Source organism: Heterocephalus glaber, unplaced genomic scaffold (assembly GCF_053883595.1).
Source record: "Heterocephalus glaber isolate CG9 unplaced genomic scaffold, H.glaber_assembly_v1.0 deba00001509, whole genome shotgun sequence".
NCBI classification, from domain to species: Eukaryota; Metazoa; Chordata; class Mammalia; order Rodentia; family Bathyergidae; genus Heterocephalus; species Heterocephalus glaber.
The window spans coordinates 5,054,714-5,070,760 of NW_028258325.1; the positions used below are offsets into that span (position 1 = coordinate 5,054,714).

The window sequence follows — 16,047 nt, forward strand, 5'->3', positions numbered from 1 at the left end:
GGTATTAAGAAGAGGGACCACACGACTTACAAAGGGTTATTAGGCCATGAGGGCTCTGCCTTCATGAAGGAGATGAATTGGTTAATGGGTCACCACAGGAATGGATCCTCTGTAAAATCCAGGTTGGCTCTGTCTCTTGTACATGTCCCTTTCACCAAGTGACACCCTGTACCACCCCAGGACCCTGCTGAGTCCCCACCAGGAAAAGGCCCTCACCAGATGTGGTCCCTTGATCTTGGACCTCCCTGTATCCAGAGCTGTGAGCTGAATAAACCTGTATTCTTTATAAATTACCCAGTCTCAGGTATTCTATTATACCAACAGAAAAGGAACAAAGGCAGTCCACCACTGCACTTCTGTTCCATTATAATTATCTTTTACACACTTGTCTGTCCATTAGTCCACGACCTGTTTCACAGCAGGAACTTCAGCAGTCTTATATTTTTTTCACCTAACACAGTGCTACCTATTGAGTAGAGAGATGACTCACAGATGAATGCAAGGGTGAAACACACACCCATACCTACACTTACTAATTATTCCGATTTTGAGATGCAGAAATATGAACACGTATGGACCTCTGTAAGTGCCCTGCCTCCACCCCTGTTTGTCCATCACAGAACTGGTGTGGGCCATTGAACAGTTGAAGGATAAGGAATCTAATCTCATTTTCCCCACTAACTCAATGTGTGATCTTGGACAAGTCACTCTTTTCCTTATTGGAAAGATGGAGAGAGTTGGCCTGGATGATATTTAAGGCCCTTTCTAGTCCTAAATTTCCATAATTCTATGGCTATCTATAGTTACCTAAATAATCACAAAAAACACTGCTTCATGCTGGAGAAACAGTCATAATAAACTAAGCAAAACCAAATGCCCTTCAATATCCTGTTGTGAACTATAAAATGTCCCCTAAAATCACATTTTCCCCTTGAAACAGGATGTAGGAAAAATATTTTCCCATTAAATCCTTTTAAAGTGCAAGGGAAAGCATTTATTCTGTGATTTGCCATCCAACTCAATAAAAAGTAGAGGATTCAGCCATCTTACTTACAGAAGATACTGTCAAAAAGCAAAGGTGGTGGAAATTCAAGTTAGAAACCCAGGTGCCATGCCAAGAAAACAATGCACAAGTTTTCTAGAGGGAGTTTCCAAGTGTGTATCAAGCAGTTTATTTCTGCTATTATGTTGGGGAAACTAGTAAATGAGTTTTTATGAGGTGATTTATGAAACTCCTGGGGTGGACACAGTGAGCGCTGGGTAAAAGTCACACCAAATTTCCAAACCTGTGGGGGTGAGGGGAGAGAGGACTTGACTTTTGGAGACAGTTGACTGCATTGTTGTGAGATGCGTGCCCTAAGGTGGGGAAAACAAGGTGGGATAAGTGCCTTAATGGCTAGAAAGGGCCAGATTTCAGAAGATCATTGCCTTGTGCTTTTGACATCAGAGGGTCCATTAGATTAAATCCTTCAAGGGCAGAAGTTCTGTTTCCTTTTCCTGTGGAACCTGGGGTATTATAAGGAGCAGGCCCACAGATATTGTTTGGGACATGAAAAAGATCAGGTGGCTCTCTGTTCATTCAAGAAGACATACAGCTGTGTCTTCCCAGCTCAAGATCATTCTTCCTTTTTATTGGCGCTACCCCAGGTGATGGCAGAATAATGGCCCTCCCTCCAGCATGTCCCATTCCTAATCCCCGAGTGTGTGAATATGTATGTTACATAGCAAGGGGGAAATGACTTTACAGATGAATTAAGGTTGCTGGTCAGTGAGCGTCTCAGTCACCTTTCTGTTACTATCTGTAGATATCTGGATAAACAACTAATGTCTTGGTCCATGATTGATGGGCCCATTGCTTTTGAACTATGGTGAGGCAGCCTAACATGGCAGAAGAAGAGGTAGGGCAAAACTGCTCATCTCCTGGCCAGAAAGCAAAGACAATGAGAGAAAGGAAGAGACTGAAGTCTCGTCGTCCCCTTCAAGGATACACACCAATGACCTGATCTTCCACTAGGCTCTTCCTTTTAAAGTGCCCACCAGATCCTAGGAGTGGCTCACTGGGGATCTATCCCTTACTACATGGGCCTTTTGGGAACACTGGCCTTCAAGCACAGGGAGTTTATCCTGGACCATCTGGATGGGCCCCATGTAAAGACAAGGTCCTGAAATATGGAAGAGAGAAGCAGAGAGGTCAGTGTTAGAGTGATGTGAGGAAAAACTCAACCCACCCTTCTTGGGTTTGAAGGTCAAAGTGGAGTCGGGACAAGGAATGCAGGCTGTGCAGAAGCTGGAGAGGACAAAGAAATGGATTCTTCCCCAGACCTCCAGAATAGAATCCACCCAGTCAGCACCTTGACCTTAGCCCAGTGAGGCCCATGTCAGTCTTCTGACCTCTAGAACTTAGGATAACTCGTTTGTGTCATATTAAGCCACTAGATTTGTAGCAGCAACAGTAAGCTAATATCCTGCCAACATCTCTAAAACAGAGAGTATCCAGACAGCCGTGCTTGAATCATTTGGCTTTAGATGCTCAGCCATGTTGGCTAGACTAGGGGAGGGTACCAGTCTCACGCTAGGCCAGGTGTGTTCTGTAGGCTCAGGATTCGAATTTGGGGTTGATACATCAAGTTAACCCTTCCTGTGACCAGAAGTATAATATACAAACTCAGGAGTGAGGAAGGTCTGGGTTCACCCACAGGAACACAGAAACCAGAGAAGCTGGCTTGTGGACATAATTACACTGAGGAAGAGAGGGGCACAGAGCTTTTGGAGGGTTCTGGTCTCCAGCACTCCTCTGAAGTAAAGTGCAAGTCTGCAGAACACATTCCTCCTCCAGGTCACTGCCTCCCAAGGATGCAGGTGAGAGGTGAATAAGAGAACACACGCCCTAGCTAGGTATGGTGGCGCTTGCCTGTGATTCTACCTACCCCGGAGGCTGAGGCTGGAGGACTGCAAGTTCAAGGCCAGCCTGGACACTTATGGAGACCTTGTCTCAAATTTTGAAAAAGTTTTTACTAAAAGGTTGGCAATGTAGCTCAGCGGCAGAAAGTTTTCACTCACAATTGTTGACAGAGTGTATGGTGGATTCATGAATGGTCAACCTGAGTAGGAAGGCCCACTGAATAGTCAGCATGGTTCTGGGTGTAGAAGACCCACCTGAGGATTGTGGTCAGAACAGAAATAAAAGGAGACTAGGAGGGGAGGATTTAATGCTGATTTTCATTGGAATGGCCTTCTTCAGTATCCTGGAGGCATTGGCTGCAATTCACCTATAAGGGCCTGCCCGAGACTCCAAACAGCATATCACCTGGGAAGAGCAGAGACTGCTGAGCTTTGGCCGCTGTTCTCTGAGGAGGTCCGGTCTTCGCCTTCACCTGGCCGTCATCTGCTGGTACCCGGGGCAGACTTTCCAGCCTTCAGCACTGGCCCCCGGGCTTTCTGGTGCAGACCTTCAGTCTTCCATCAGACTCTTCAGCCTTCTGATTTGGACTCATAGAGGACGTTGCCGTGGGCTCCAGGCTTTCGGCTGTACTCATACAGGACACTGCCATGGGATCCAGGCTCTCAGCTGGATTCTTCAGCTCTCCAGTGAGCAGACCGATCTCTTGCACTCTTCGGCATTTGACTTTTTGGGTGAACACTATAAAATAATTATAAATTATGTGTCCGGTATTAAATCTGTTCCTTTGCAAACCACTGACTCTAGTAAACTCTGACTACAACAGAATGGGTTCTAACAGTAGAAAAATGCAGACTGGTTGGTGCTGTTCAACAACCAGATTTCTTCCTCAGGAGGGTGTGAAGGGTGTTTGGGGGAAATCCCTGCACACACAAATCAGAAGCAGTTAATGGTATTCCTGCATTTTTCAGATGAGGCTCTGAGAAGTGAAGTAATCTGCCCAGAGTCATAAGAGTGCCTAGGAAACCTGGTATTCAAACCCAAGTGCTTCCACTTGGGTGGATGTCTGTGTGTGACTTTTCCTCTTTATTAGTAATTCCTCTAGTAATTGCTTCCTAGATTTCTCCTAACCAGAAAGAGTACAAAGACTTGTTAAGTGTCGCTTAGATACCCTACAAAAATTTCTTAGGTAAATAAAACTTAGGGTCACCAGTGTCCAAAGAGAAAAGTGGGTTGTGATCTACCTGGGGCTGGCTTGGTCATTTGGTGTCCAGGGTCCAAAGGCCACATACAGGATGGGGGATGACAAAGCAATGACTTCCTCTGCTCTCTTTAGAAGCCTTCTGTTAGTGTCCACATCTGTGGGACGTTCTCCTTGAACATTTGAGAAGTGTTATGGTTTATATCCAGATGTCCCCCAAGATCCTCATGCACTCAGTTGGGCCTTTTGGAAGGTGATTGAATTTTGGGGGCCAACAGCTGGTTTGTTGTTAGGAGGTGGGGTCTGATTGGAAGAAGTGGTCACTGGGGATGTGGCCTGGAAGGGTTTATCTCCCTCCCTGGCTCCTCCTTTTTCTCTCTGCTTCCTGGATGCCATGAGGTGAGCAGCTCACCTCTGCCCATGCCCTTCCACCCTGCCATTCTGCCTTGGAGCCGGCTGATGGTGGACTGAACCCTCTACAAACTGTAAGGCAAAATAAACCCCTCCTTTAAATTGTGGGTGCTGGGCATCATGTCTCCATGACAAGAAAGTGATTAAGACAGGGAGCTGAAGACCACCTGCAGATTGAGAGTAAGTGATGCCAGGGGCCCTTCCTGTGAGAGGTGTCTGTCTGCAGAGCTGGGCCCTCACGTTGTACCAAGCTGTGTGCATGTCACAGTGAGCCTCTGCCCTCCCTGAGTTTGGCACTCCTGCCGATGTATTTGGAGCAGGAGATAACAGTAAACTCCCGGGAAGAAGGTGGGGGGACCATCCCAAAACCACTGCTGATGGTGGGAAACACCACGCACTGAGAACCAGTTGACCTTTGTGTCTCCCTGCACACATATACACCCTTTGTCTTCCCATAGGACAATCAGCAAAGATAATTTCCTGAATAAGTCATGCTCTCTGTGGCGGTCACTTGAAATATGACTGGCAGAATTCAAACCACATATGATGCCCCACCAATTTTGCTCTTTGCAACTCTATCTCTTGAAACTTAGTCACACGGACACAGCCTGACAAAAGAACCCTTAAGAGCACGGGACCTGTTTCGTCTCTGTGTTGAGATTCTCGATGAGTAGCTCTGTGTTCACTTGCCCATGCGCGCTTCCTTGGGTTTGTATTGCTCGCTGATCACTCTGTTCTGATGGCACCTTGTTACCTGACCCACAGGACAGATTTGGCTATGTGGCAGGGGTCCGCTTTCTTTCTTTGCACTCATCGGAACTTCTCAGAGTGGAGTACCTTTCCACATTGACAAAGACCACTCCAGATGCCACAAGCTGCTGCCAGAGCCCCCAAACGCGTGCTCACCCCTTTTGCATGTAGTCTTTAGAACACCCGGAAACAAGAGCTGACTACCTCCACCCTCTCCAAGTCCATGCTGAGAGGGAAGCATGTGTCACATGACAATGGCCACCGGACGTCCTTTTCACTGCAAATCTGATGAGAAGAGCCTTACTGGCATCTTTTCTGGCAGGATTCAGTTCATCTGGTCTCCACCCTTCCTTGGAGAATGAGGGATACAGTCAGGTGTGATTCCCCAAGGACAGAAGGTGATGAGGAGAGCAAAGAGATGGGGGAAGGAAAGAACACAAGGGTGGGGTTTCATTAATATCAAGAAAGACACAGACCCAAGGCAGCTGCAGCTGACTTATCTAGAGGGAATCAGTGCCCAAACAGAGACAGAGGACCAGGAGAGAATCAACTTGAAGAAGACAGGCCAAGAAAATGGGGACTATGTGATGGCAGGAGAATAGGAGGGGAAGAGAACTGTGGTATGTATGTTTCCCAGGAACAGAGAAAACAAACTCTGTGACTTAAAACCGAAATTTATTTCTCATAGTCCTGGAGGGTAGAAGTATAAGATCAAAGTGTTGGCAGGGACGTACTTCCTTCAGAGGCCTTAGAGGGAGACTCATCCTTTGCCTCTTCCAGCTTCTGGTGGCTGCATCTGTCTGTGAACCTCTCTGGGTCCACATAGGCGACCCAGGGTCATCTGCTCATCTCACGATCCTTAACTTAATTAAATCTGCAAAGACCTGTTTTCCAAGTAAGTTCACATTTACTGGTTCTAGGAATCTGGATGTGGACATAGAGCTTAAGGGGCCAACATTTGGCTTATTACAGGGTAGGAGAAATCAAAAGGACTAAACAAGCCATCAGGTCAGGCGAAAGGGCCTTTTCTTTGTGACTTTTCTAGGGATTTTATGTACCTGTGGTCACTTGTGGCTTTAGAGCTTGATGTTTTGAGCTCACTGGGGTCTCAACTCCACCACAATCTTCCATTCTTACAGATTTGGACAGAAAACTTAGAGATGTTTGACCTTGCTTTTCTACCCGCCAAAAACGCTGCACCAAACACCATTCACGGGAGTTTTTTTGTTTTGTTTTGGTCTAGGTTTTTTGGTACTGGGGATGGAACTCTGGTCCTTCTGCTTCTGAGGCAGGCAGCGGAACCACTGAGCTAAATCCCCGGCCTTCACAGGAGTTTTGATGTAGTTCTGCCTCCTTCCCACTCAAAATCTCTCCCAACTACTCACTATTTTTCCGGCCCCTCCTTAGGTTCTGGCTCCTTTCACCTAAGGCAATCCCCCTGACTTTATTATTCGCAACCATTTAACTCTCCTCCTACTCTGCCTCAGGCTTACTTCGCCTAGCCCTAGACACATTAATGTCTCCATAAAACAAAGACATATATGAGAGGCAGAATCTTTGGCAGAGGATTTGTAATTTGTTTTTCTTTCTCTGGTCCTCCACAGGTGGAAGAAAGCTGTATGGAAATTTATTTTCCTCATGCAAGAAAGATGAAGTGGCTACAATCTGGATTTTCAATAATCTTTCCCTTCCTCCTTTTTGGTACATGTATATATTTTTTAACATCTACAGTGGTACCTCGGTTCACAAATTTCTTTCCACGCTTCTGGTCACAGAATTCATTCCATGATTCTGGTGAAAGAATTAAGTTCATGAGCCGAGGAACCACTTTATTTCTTACAAATTTACTTCTTTAACACAGTGGTTCTACAAATTTTGAAGGCCTGTATACTTTTTTTACAATTTATTTTATTTATTTATTTTTGAGGCCTTTATACTTTTAAAAATTAGTCAAGGCCCGAAAATTTTGTTTATGTGGATTTTATCTATCAATACTTACCATATTAAAATAAAACAAAAAGCTTAAAGCCTTGTTATCTAAAAATAACAAGGATAAGTCTAGTATGTGCAGAATAACACTGATGACATCTTTTTATAAAAAATGCATTTTCCCAAACATCAAAACTAGTAAGAAGAATGGCATTTATATTGTTTTGTTTCTTGAAAGTTAAGCTTAATAGAAGTCAGCTGCTCCACGTTTAGTTTGTTGTAAGATCAGAGTCTCTGGAAAACTCAACTATACAACTCATGAGAAAATGAGAGTGAAAAGGTAAACAGCATAGTATTATGAAAGTAACTTTTTATCTTGGTGACCATTAAAACTATTGTTCTACAATTCTAGCTATGTCTCCTTAAGGAAACAAAAGGGGGAAAAATACTTGAACTCCAATACGATCTTGAGTTAAAACTGAACCATGATCCAAAAGTACAGAAAAACCTCATCGCTGAAGTGTAGTCAATTTAACTATGGCTCAAGCTCAAGCTGGTACATTTGAAAACACACATAAAAGGCGACCATACAGCAACGTGGTTCCCACATCTGTCTGCACCTGACAAACTGGTACTCCTCCATCAACTCCCCGCTCAGATTCCTTCTCCAGCCTCCTCTCCACCCTTACTAATAAGACCGATAATGATCCCATCATCAGCGGCAGCTAGCATTCACTGACCACTTACTAGAAGCCAGGCCAAGGCAGAACACTACAGGCGTCTTCTGAATGAAGTCTCAGTAAACTCCGCGGAAAGCGCTGGCTTCACTCCACAGGAGTGGCTGAGGTCGGAGATTCAGGCCTCTGGCCGCTGTCTCTGTCAGCAGTGAGGGCGCCCAGCAGGGCCTCGTCCACTGCCCCTTCCTGGTCCTGCGCAAGGTGAGTCCTTGCAGGCAAAGGTCAGGGAGTCGCCTCCGCATTCCCGCCAAAACGCCCCGGCCCACACAGTCAGAGAGCCTCCCCGAGGGAGCAAGCCTGACGCCTTCCCCGTCCTCTCGTCCGCGGGTACACAAGAGCCCGGGAACGGTTTGCTCCGGGCGGAGGTTTGCGGGCAGAAGAAAAGGCGCCCGTGGATGCGTCGCAGAGGCCAACGTCCGCGGCGCGCTGGCTGAGGGCGGAACCTTTCCCCTCTCGCTGCAGTGTCTCGGCGGGGCCGGAACCTTTCTTCTCCCTTCGCCGTTGCCGGGCGGAGGTGTGCTGAGCCGGAACAGTGCTGCGGCTGCCGGGTCCGCGCTGTGGTCGCCGGCTGCTGACGTAGGCCGGCCATTGTGGGGTCGTGGGGCCGGTTCGCTATGGCGGTGGATATCACTCTGCTGTTTCGGGCTAGCGTCAAGACCGTGAAGACGCGGAACAAGGCGCTGGGAGTGGCGGTGGGCGGCGGGGTCGATGGCAACCGGGACGAGCTGTTCCGCCGGAGCCCCCGGCCCAAGGGCGACTTCTCCAGCCGAGCCCGAGAAGTGGTGAGCTGGTTGCTATGGGAACGGGGCGCTAGCGAGGGGGGCGGATCCGCGATGACCCACCCGAGTCTCTGTCCTGAGAGCGTTGTGTGAAGTTGTCCCAAGGGGAACAGCAGATTTGGCCTCAGCCAACAGCTGGCTAGGAAAAAGAACAGGCTTATTTTGAGAAAGGGGACACGTATTGGGAAAGTGGGAAGCAGATTTCTTCTGAAGGGAAGGAGGCGCTCGGAAATCTTCCGTGAAATTCATGAGTGACTTTGTTAGGTAATGACCTCGCCGTCACTGCAGACTTGAACCCTGGGGAAACTTCCCCAGCCCCTTTCTTACTGTTCTAGCTCTTCATTTGCTTGTTCAGTTTACTTGTTTGCCCCCTTCCCGCCACTTACTGAGTTCAAAATCCAGGTTCACCCAACTCTCCCTTCCTTTTGTCTCCTTAGGCAAAACAGGGGACTCAGTACCTCCCGAGATGAGGTTAAGATTTTTCACACTATGTATTACCATTGTCGTTGCTGAGTCAAAATACCGACACGCAAAATTGAAGGGGGAAAGGTTTCTTTAGCTCAGTTTGTAAAGGTTTCAGTCCATAATCGGCTGGCTTCGAGGCAAGGTGGCATGGCAGACAGGCTGAAGGTAGCAAAAGCAACAAGGGACCTTAACAGCGTCTCTCTGCCCCTTTTATCTTCTCCAGACTACTTAGGGCGGGCAGCACTCACACCCTTAATCCTAGTGCCCTTGAGGCTAGCATTGCACCATGAATCAATGCCAGTGTCACACACTCTGGCTCCAGCCACATCTTCAAAGCCCCACCTATGACCACAGGCTTTGGGGGACCTCTAAACACAAGCCATAACAGTCCCCTAAACTGCTTTCTGCTCCATGAAGACAGCAGGCTTTGGTTGTCTCCTCCTTAAGGACAGGAGCAGTGCTGGCTTCATCTCAGAGTGCATGACTCATAGCATTGCTTAGAAAAGCATTATTCAATGAATGAGTGAAGAAATATGGTTGTCTGTTTTCCACCCTAAACATGAGACTCCATAAGGGAGAGAGAAGTGTACCTTGCATATTTTGGTATTTTACAGACTAAGAGTGGGCGTAGTTTCTGTGGGGCGTAAAACTCAGGCGAGTCACTACTTTTTAAGAAATGAAAATGCAAAATCACACAAGAAGATTCAGGGCTTTGAAAGATGCGTCTCCTGAAGCTTACGCTTCATTAATTAATTTCACAGTAAATCCACCTCTGCTTGACACACAGGACACTTTTTAAACACTCATATTTTTGGATGAATATATGTGTGGATGAACTAATGAATGGCTATTTACAGAGGATATTCAAGCACCAGAAAGGGGATTGGATCAGACAAATACAGTCCACTGATAAACATCTATTTAAGCACCCACTTTTTTGGCGGGGCGGGGGGGGGGGTGTACCGGGGATTGAACTCAGGTCCTTGCACTTGCGGCAGAAACCACTGAGCTAAATCCCCGGGCCATAAGCACCCAGTTTTTAATTGTTACTGTCTCATAGTAACACAATATGAAATTATTGGTGGAGGAGAAGGAAAATAATGCAATAAGCCTTGCAGGTGTTGTGTAGGGCACAAAGGAGAATGTAGTCATTTCTAGTTGAGGGCCTGGAAAGGCTTTATAGGGGTCACGGTGCCTGAAATAAATCCTGGAAGAGGACGAGTTGGTTCTTGTCTAGATAAAATGGGGAAGGACATCTCAGGCCAAAAGGTTAGTATGCACAAAAGTAGATAACAGTTTGACCTAAGTTGGTTTAAAAAACTTTTGACTGTGGCTGGAATGTGGGACACTTAGAAGTAAGTTGGAGTGGAATGTCAGGCCTAGGGCGATCTTGAAGGGCCTTGTAAATCACTCCACGAATTTTGAACTTTGCCTATAGGCACATGTCACTTGGTTTGTGGAACCACTAGAGAAGCCCAAGAGACTACATTGTTGACTCAACCCTGCAACTGTAACTAAGCAAGTTTTAAAGCAAGTGTTATGATCCTAGTTTATTTACCTGTAAAATGATCCCTTCTTTTTTTGTCAGAAGAGTTTTACAAAACCGCATTGATCATATCTATATATCTTTGTCTATGTATATTATATCAGATCGAAAAAAGGGGCTCAGAAATAAGAAAAAAGAAAATTAGGACATTTCCCTTTGCCATAACCTCATTTCAGTTCAAGCTGAGCTCTGTTTTGTGGAAACCTTGGTATGAAGATCACACTTTTGGTTTTTGGAGGGCCATTTTTTAAAATCATTGATTTATTAACATTGTGCTAATTTAGGATCCAGCTCAAGGATAGGGGATTTAAGAATGGTAGCAAGGTTTGATTGGCAAGCCCTGTGGACAGCCCCGTGACCAGTTGGGCTTCTTTTTCAGTGGTGAGAATATGCTTTTGGCTATTTTGAATTAGCAGGCCTCAGGGTTAATAACAAGACCCTGGGGTGCTGAGTTCTCTGTCCTTGGAGGTCATTACACAGAAGGATGACTACTTGTCTGAAGTGTTTGAGTAAAAGTTTGTGCGTTTGTCACCACGTAAGACTGTGTGTCACCAAAAGTCCCAGTTCTGCTATTTAATGATGTGGGAGGTTATCAAGGCTTGGCCGTACTACTAACTAGGGACATGGACTTTGCGTGGGGCCACAGCCCCTCTGGACATGGGGAAATCCTGCATTCTGCTGAGGGATTTTGATTCTACTCTGCAGCTTCTTTGTGTATTATCTCTTCTTACAGCTGTCCCCCACTTCCCTTCTTTCCTTGTGGGAATTCAAATAGAGAGGCAGCGATGGGTTTCCTGTGCTTTTGCCACAAAGTCTGGCTGACATTTCATTTGGCCTGGATTCCTTACATGCCTGGCCAGTACTAGAAGCACATATTCTCATTTCTGTTTGGCCTTGTGTCTTAGTTGCTTTTCTCATTGCTGAGACAAAATACCCAATGCCCAAAGTTAAAGGAGGAAAGGGTTTATTTAGCTCACAGTTTATAGAGATTCCAGTCCATAATCAGTTGGCTCTAAGGCAGGGTGGCATGGCAGAGGGGCATCAAAGAGCAGTCAGGCAGAAGGCAGCAGGGACAAGCAAACCTCTTTCTGTCTCTTGCATTTTATTCAGGCTACGCGCCCTGAGGGCAGGTAGCATTCACACCCTTAATCCTCGAGTCACATCCTTGACCCAGCATCAGACACCCTAGATCCAGCCCCCTCCCAAAAGCCCCACCTATGACCCCATGAAGCTTTGGGGGCAGGCATCTAGATACAAGCCGTAACACCTTGGTGTCAGACCTAAGGAAATATTGCAAGTTACAGTAATGCCCTTTGTTAAATGTCTTGTTCCAATTATTGCTATCTTTTCTAGAATGTATTTTACCTAGTTCAATTCCCCTTTTGTTCCTCATTTTAGACAAAGATATGCCTAATGCTAGATTTCCATCTGAATGAATTGCTGCAGAAGTTATATTGAATCTAATAAGGTTGTGTTGAAACTAGATCTCCCCCTCCCAAGAGTGGTTTCTTTTTTCTTTTTTTCTGGAACTGAAAAAAAGACTTTATTTATTGAGGGCAAGAGGATGCAAACAATATAAAAATCAAAAGCCTGTCTAGCATTTAACTAACTTTCCTTTCTTTGCTTATCCAATGAGAGTTGGATGTTATTTGTACATTTTCTAAGGGTTCTGATCTGCTCATGAAATCTTTATACAAGGGGAAACTGAGGGGCAGATTCCGTAAGTGGCCCTTTGGGAGAACTCTCATCTGGGCAGGAGTAAATGTTCAAGTCTGCCTGCTTCTTTCCCTTCTGCTTCATGTGCACTACAAAATAATCATTGCATGCAGTGGTGTGGCCTGCGATTAGTGAAAAGCAGCTCTGGAAGCCCACTTTGTCATCTCGGCACTGGTCCAGGTCCTTCATGATTTTGTCCACAGCCAGAGGATCTTTTTGATTTTCCAGAAACCCAGGGAACTCCTTTTCCATGAGGACTCGTAGGTCCTCCTTCGTTAAGTAGCCTTTGTCCCTGGCAAATTTGCAAAACGTAAACATCATGGTTTCCATGGCGTGTTCCATTTGGGATGGCATTTTGGTGAAGTCTGTTGAAACCGGGGCGCCCCGCTTGGGCTGCAGGCAGCGGATGGGCAGTGGCCCAAGAGTGGTTTTTTTTGCTTCATTCTTTCAAGTATTTAACTTTTGTGTTCAATTTTGCTAAATTTATATTAGCAAATGTGACTGAAGTGCATGCCAGCTCATTAAATTGCGAACTGACACTGATGGCATTTCATTTTTTGGAAGAATTTATTTTCTTTGAACAATTCCAAATAATGATAAATATGCCATTTTGCAGTGGGAGCTTGATTAGCTAACTTAGTTGGATCGTAAGACTAATGAGGATTGTGGGATTAGAAAGAGAACTGGGGCTTGGATTCAAATTTGAGTTCTGCTACTTAGATGTGGGTGAACTTGGGCAAGCTCTATTATGTGAGCCTCATTTTCCACTTCTGTAAAATGCACATAGTACCAGCCTACTTGACTTACAGGCTCATTATTAGGACCTTAGGAGACTATGTACCTGTTGTAAGGAGCCATAGTGATAATTATTGTTCCTTTTCACTATGCCCACCCACCCACGTGGGACCCCTCTCCATGTTAAACATCTTTTCTTAAAGCCTCCAAGCTTTCGTCTCCAAACCACTTAAGTACCTTGCAGTTTCATTGCCTGTTTTAAAGGGAAGAAAGTGCATGAAGGAATGAATGGAAACCTCAAGTAAGTACTGACAGAACCAGTGGTAGAGCAGAAGTACCGTTTGCATTTGTGAGGCTTGGGTGGGGGACAGGGAAGAGATATTCATTAGTTAGCCTGCTCTTCTACTACCTTTCCCCCTTCTCCCTGAGGAACCCACTTCACAGCTCAAGCTCACTGTAAAAATTACTGCATTACTGCACTGCAAGGCTTCTTCAGGTTCATGATGCTGTGTTTTTATGGATTGTAATAACCAAGTACATACTGTAAGCAAAGCTCAGTGCTAGAGACTTTTCACGATATTAATAGTGAGCCCTTTGTGTGGACTACAATTCTGAATTTTGCCCAGGACTTACGAGGATTGCAGCCTTTGAAATTATACTTATTCAGTACTTGATTTATTTCATTATTCATTAAGCATTGGACATCTTACATGTGTCGGGCATTGTGAGGGCACAAAGAACTATGAGACATATCTCCCAGCTCTTTGAAAATACAGATAAAGGATAACTGAATCTCCTTGGGGGAGAATTAACAGAAGCCTCAGAGAGAAAGCAGTAATCAGATTGTCCCTTGGAGAATGAGAACCATTCCACTGGACCTACAAGAGAGTTCAGGCACATTCCTGCAAAGAGTGGAGTGTGAGCCAAGGCAGGGATGCACACAGCAGGGAGCTTGCAAGAGTGGAGGCAAGATCGGTGTAATAAGAGCTGTGTGTTGGAGGAGGCTTGGGTGTGGATCCAAATACCGGGACATGAGGCTCTTCTGGATTGGTTTAGAGGAGGAATGAACACTGTGGCCTGCAGGCCAAATCCAGCCCACTACCTGTTTTTGTAAATAAAGTTTTATCAGAATCTGGTCATGTTCATTTGCTTACCAACAGTGTTACAGCTTATATCTAGCTGTCCCCCGCAAAGCCTCATGTGCTCAGAGGTGGGGCTTTTGAGAGTGACTGGATCATGGATGTGTGATACGGATTGGCTTAACAAAGTTCTGGGTATGGGTGATGGATTTACTGAAAAGGGAAGACACATACTGGATGTGGGTGGCACCAACCAATAGGCTTGTGGTTTAAGTGGAATAAAAAGAGAAAGAAGGAAGGCTGCTTTGCCTCCTTATTGCCGTGCCATGGACTGTTTCTCCACTGCCATGCTGCCCCACCTTGGAATCAGCTGACTATGGACTGAAACCTCTACAAACTGTGAGCCAGAAATAAACCTCTCCTCCTTCAACTCGTGGATGTCAGGTATTTTGTCCTAGCAATGAGAAAGTAACGAAGACAAACAAACTGTGGATGTTTTTGTGCTATAGCAGCAGTGTTGTAGCCTGCTGAGGCCAGCAAAGCCCAGAGTATTTACTGTTAGGGTCTTTAGAGAAAAGGTTTGTCAGCTCTTGGGTTAGAGCATTGTCAACAGTGTAAAGGAATTTGGAATTAAGGCTCTGGTCTATGTTAGCAGAGGCATGAAAGGATTGTATTTGTATTTTAAATAATCAGTAACAATATTGAGGATGGATTTGAAGTGTGAGATAAAGAGCTGATAGGCTATTGAAGTGATTCAGGTGAAAGCTGTGGAGCTGATGATAGTAGGATTAGACAGGAGAGGACAGTTAAAGTAGGTACAGGTTCAATCTCCCTTCTCCAAAATGCATGGAGCCACAAGTACTTTGTATTTCACAAGTTTTTGGTTTTGGGTTATTTACATACAAATAAAGAGATCTCTTGGTATGGAATCCAAGTGTGATCACAGTACACTTAGACACATAGTCTGAAGGTAATTTTATAAAATTTCCCCCATTTTGATTGAAATCTGTTGCCTGGGCTCAGGTATGAAGTTTTCCACTTGTGTTATGGAGTCCTTAAAAAGTTTCCAATTTTGGATTTTTGGGTTAGGAGTACTCAATCTATATTTAATATTTATATGTAGAGTCAATGAACCGAGTAGTGGAGTTAGAAGAAGATGTGGAAAGATTCTTAGCTTTCTGGTTGGAAAATTAAGTGGTATTATAGCACAATAACATCATCTTTCGAAGTTACAGTGAAGTGCCAGTTACTCATACCTTCTCAGTTCTAAACAGAGAGGAGGTCTAAAGAGCCCAGTGAACACCTGTTAGGAAACAGGTGGTGGGTGACTTGCAATGGTAGTGCTTCCTGGGAAAGCTGGGTAGGAAAGCCCAACTAGAACCCAGTGAGGTCCTCCAACTTTGCCATATTTAGATCTTGAAGGCAGTTGAGTACAAAGTAGATACCTAGTATGTAAGCCCAGACGGCTGTGTGGAGATTGAGACCTGCCTCGCAGTCCAGCAGAAGCTGGGCTGGGCCTTATGGTGGTGGGAAGTATCGGGCAAATCAGCTTCAGCTGAGCGCAGGTGGGGATGAGACCCAGGATGGTCTGGGTAGGTGCCAGTTCTCTGCTGTTCTTCTCAATTGTGTTTTCATCATTCTTCTAAGAAACTTATCTTGTTGGTAATGATACGTCACATGGTGTAGAAGCATAGTTCTCAGGGGTACTCAGTTGATTTTTTCCTTCATCCCAAAAAGAATCTGGAGTGAGCCACTTTTTCTAGTTGGCAGGTCATCAGCAATTACGTGTACCATGTACTA

The 16,047-nt window shown here is 45.3% G+C and overlaps 1 protein-coding gene, 1 long non-coding RNA gene and 1 pseudogene across 5 annotated transcripts in view; 1 reads left to right on the top strand and 2 right to left on the bottom strand.

Moving 5' to 3' along the window:
- LOC106009596 (uncharacterized) overlaps positions 1–8,399 on the bottom strand; it is a 101,495-nt gene extending 93,096 nt beyond the window's left edge. For all 3 annotated transcript variants that reach the window (XR_015441263.1, XR_015441264.1, XR_015441261.1), the window contains exon 1: positions 7,938–8,399. This is a non-coding gene — a long non-coding RNA (uncharacterized LOC106009596). The remainder of the gene's footprint in view (positions 1–7,937) is intronic.
- A 60-nt stretch (positions 8,400–8,459) lies between these two features.
- Positions 8,460–16,047, top strand: part of Stx18 (syntaxin 18) — a 105,803-nt gene continuing 98,215 nt past the window's right edge. The window contains exon 1 of one of the 2 annotated variants that reach the window (XM_004847302.4): positions 8,460–8,709. In XM_004847302.4, coding sequence (XP_004847359.1) covers positions 8,542–8,709 — 168 coding nt within the window. In that variant the 5' untranslated portion in view covers positions 8,460–8,541. The remainder of the gene's footprint in view (positions 8,710–16,047) is intronic. The other variant, XM_013073046.3, reaches the window with a different exon arrangement.
- On the bottom strand, positions 12,353–12,807 carry LOC106009577 (protein S100-A10 pseudogene; annotated as a pseudogene).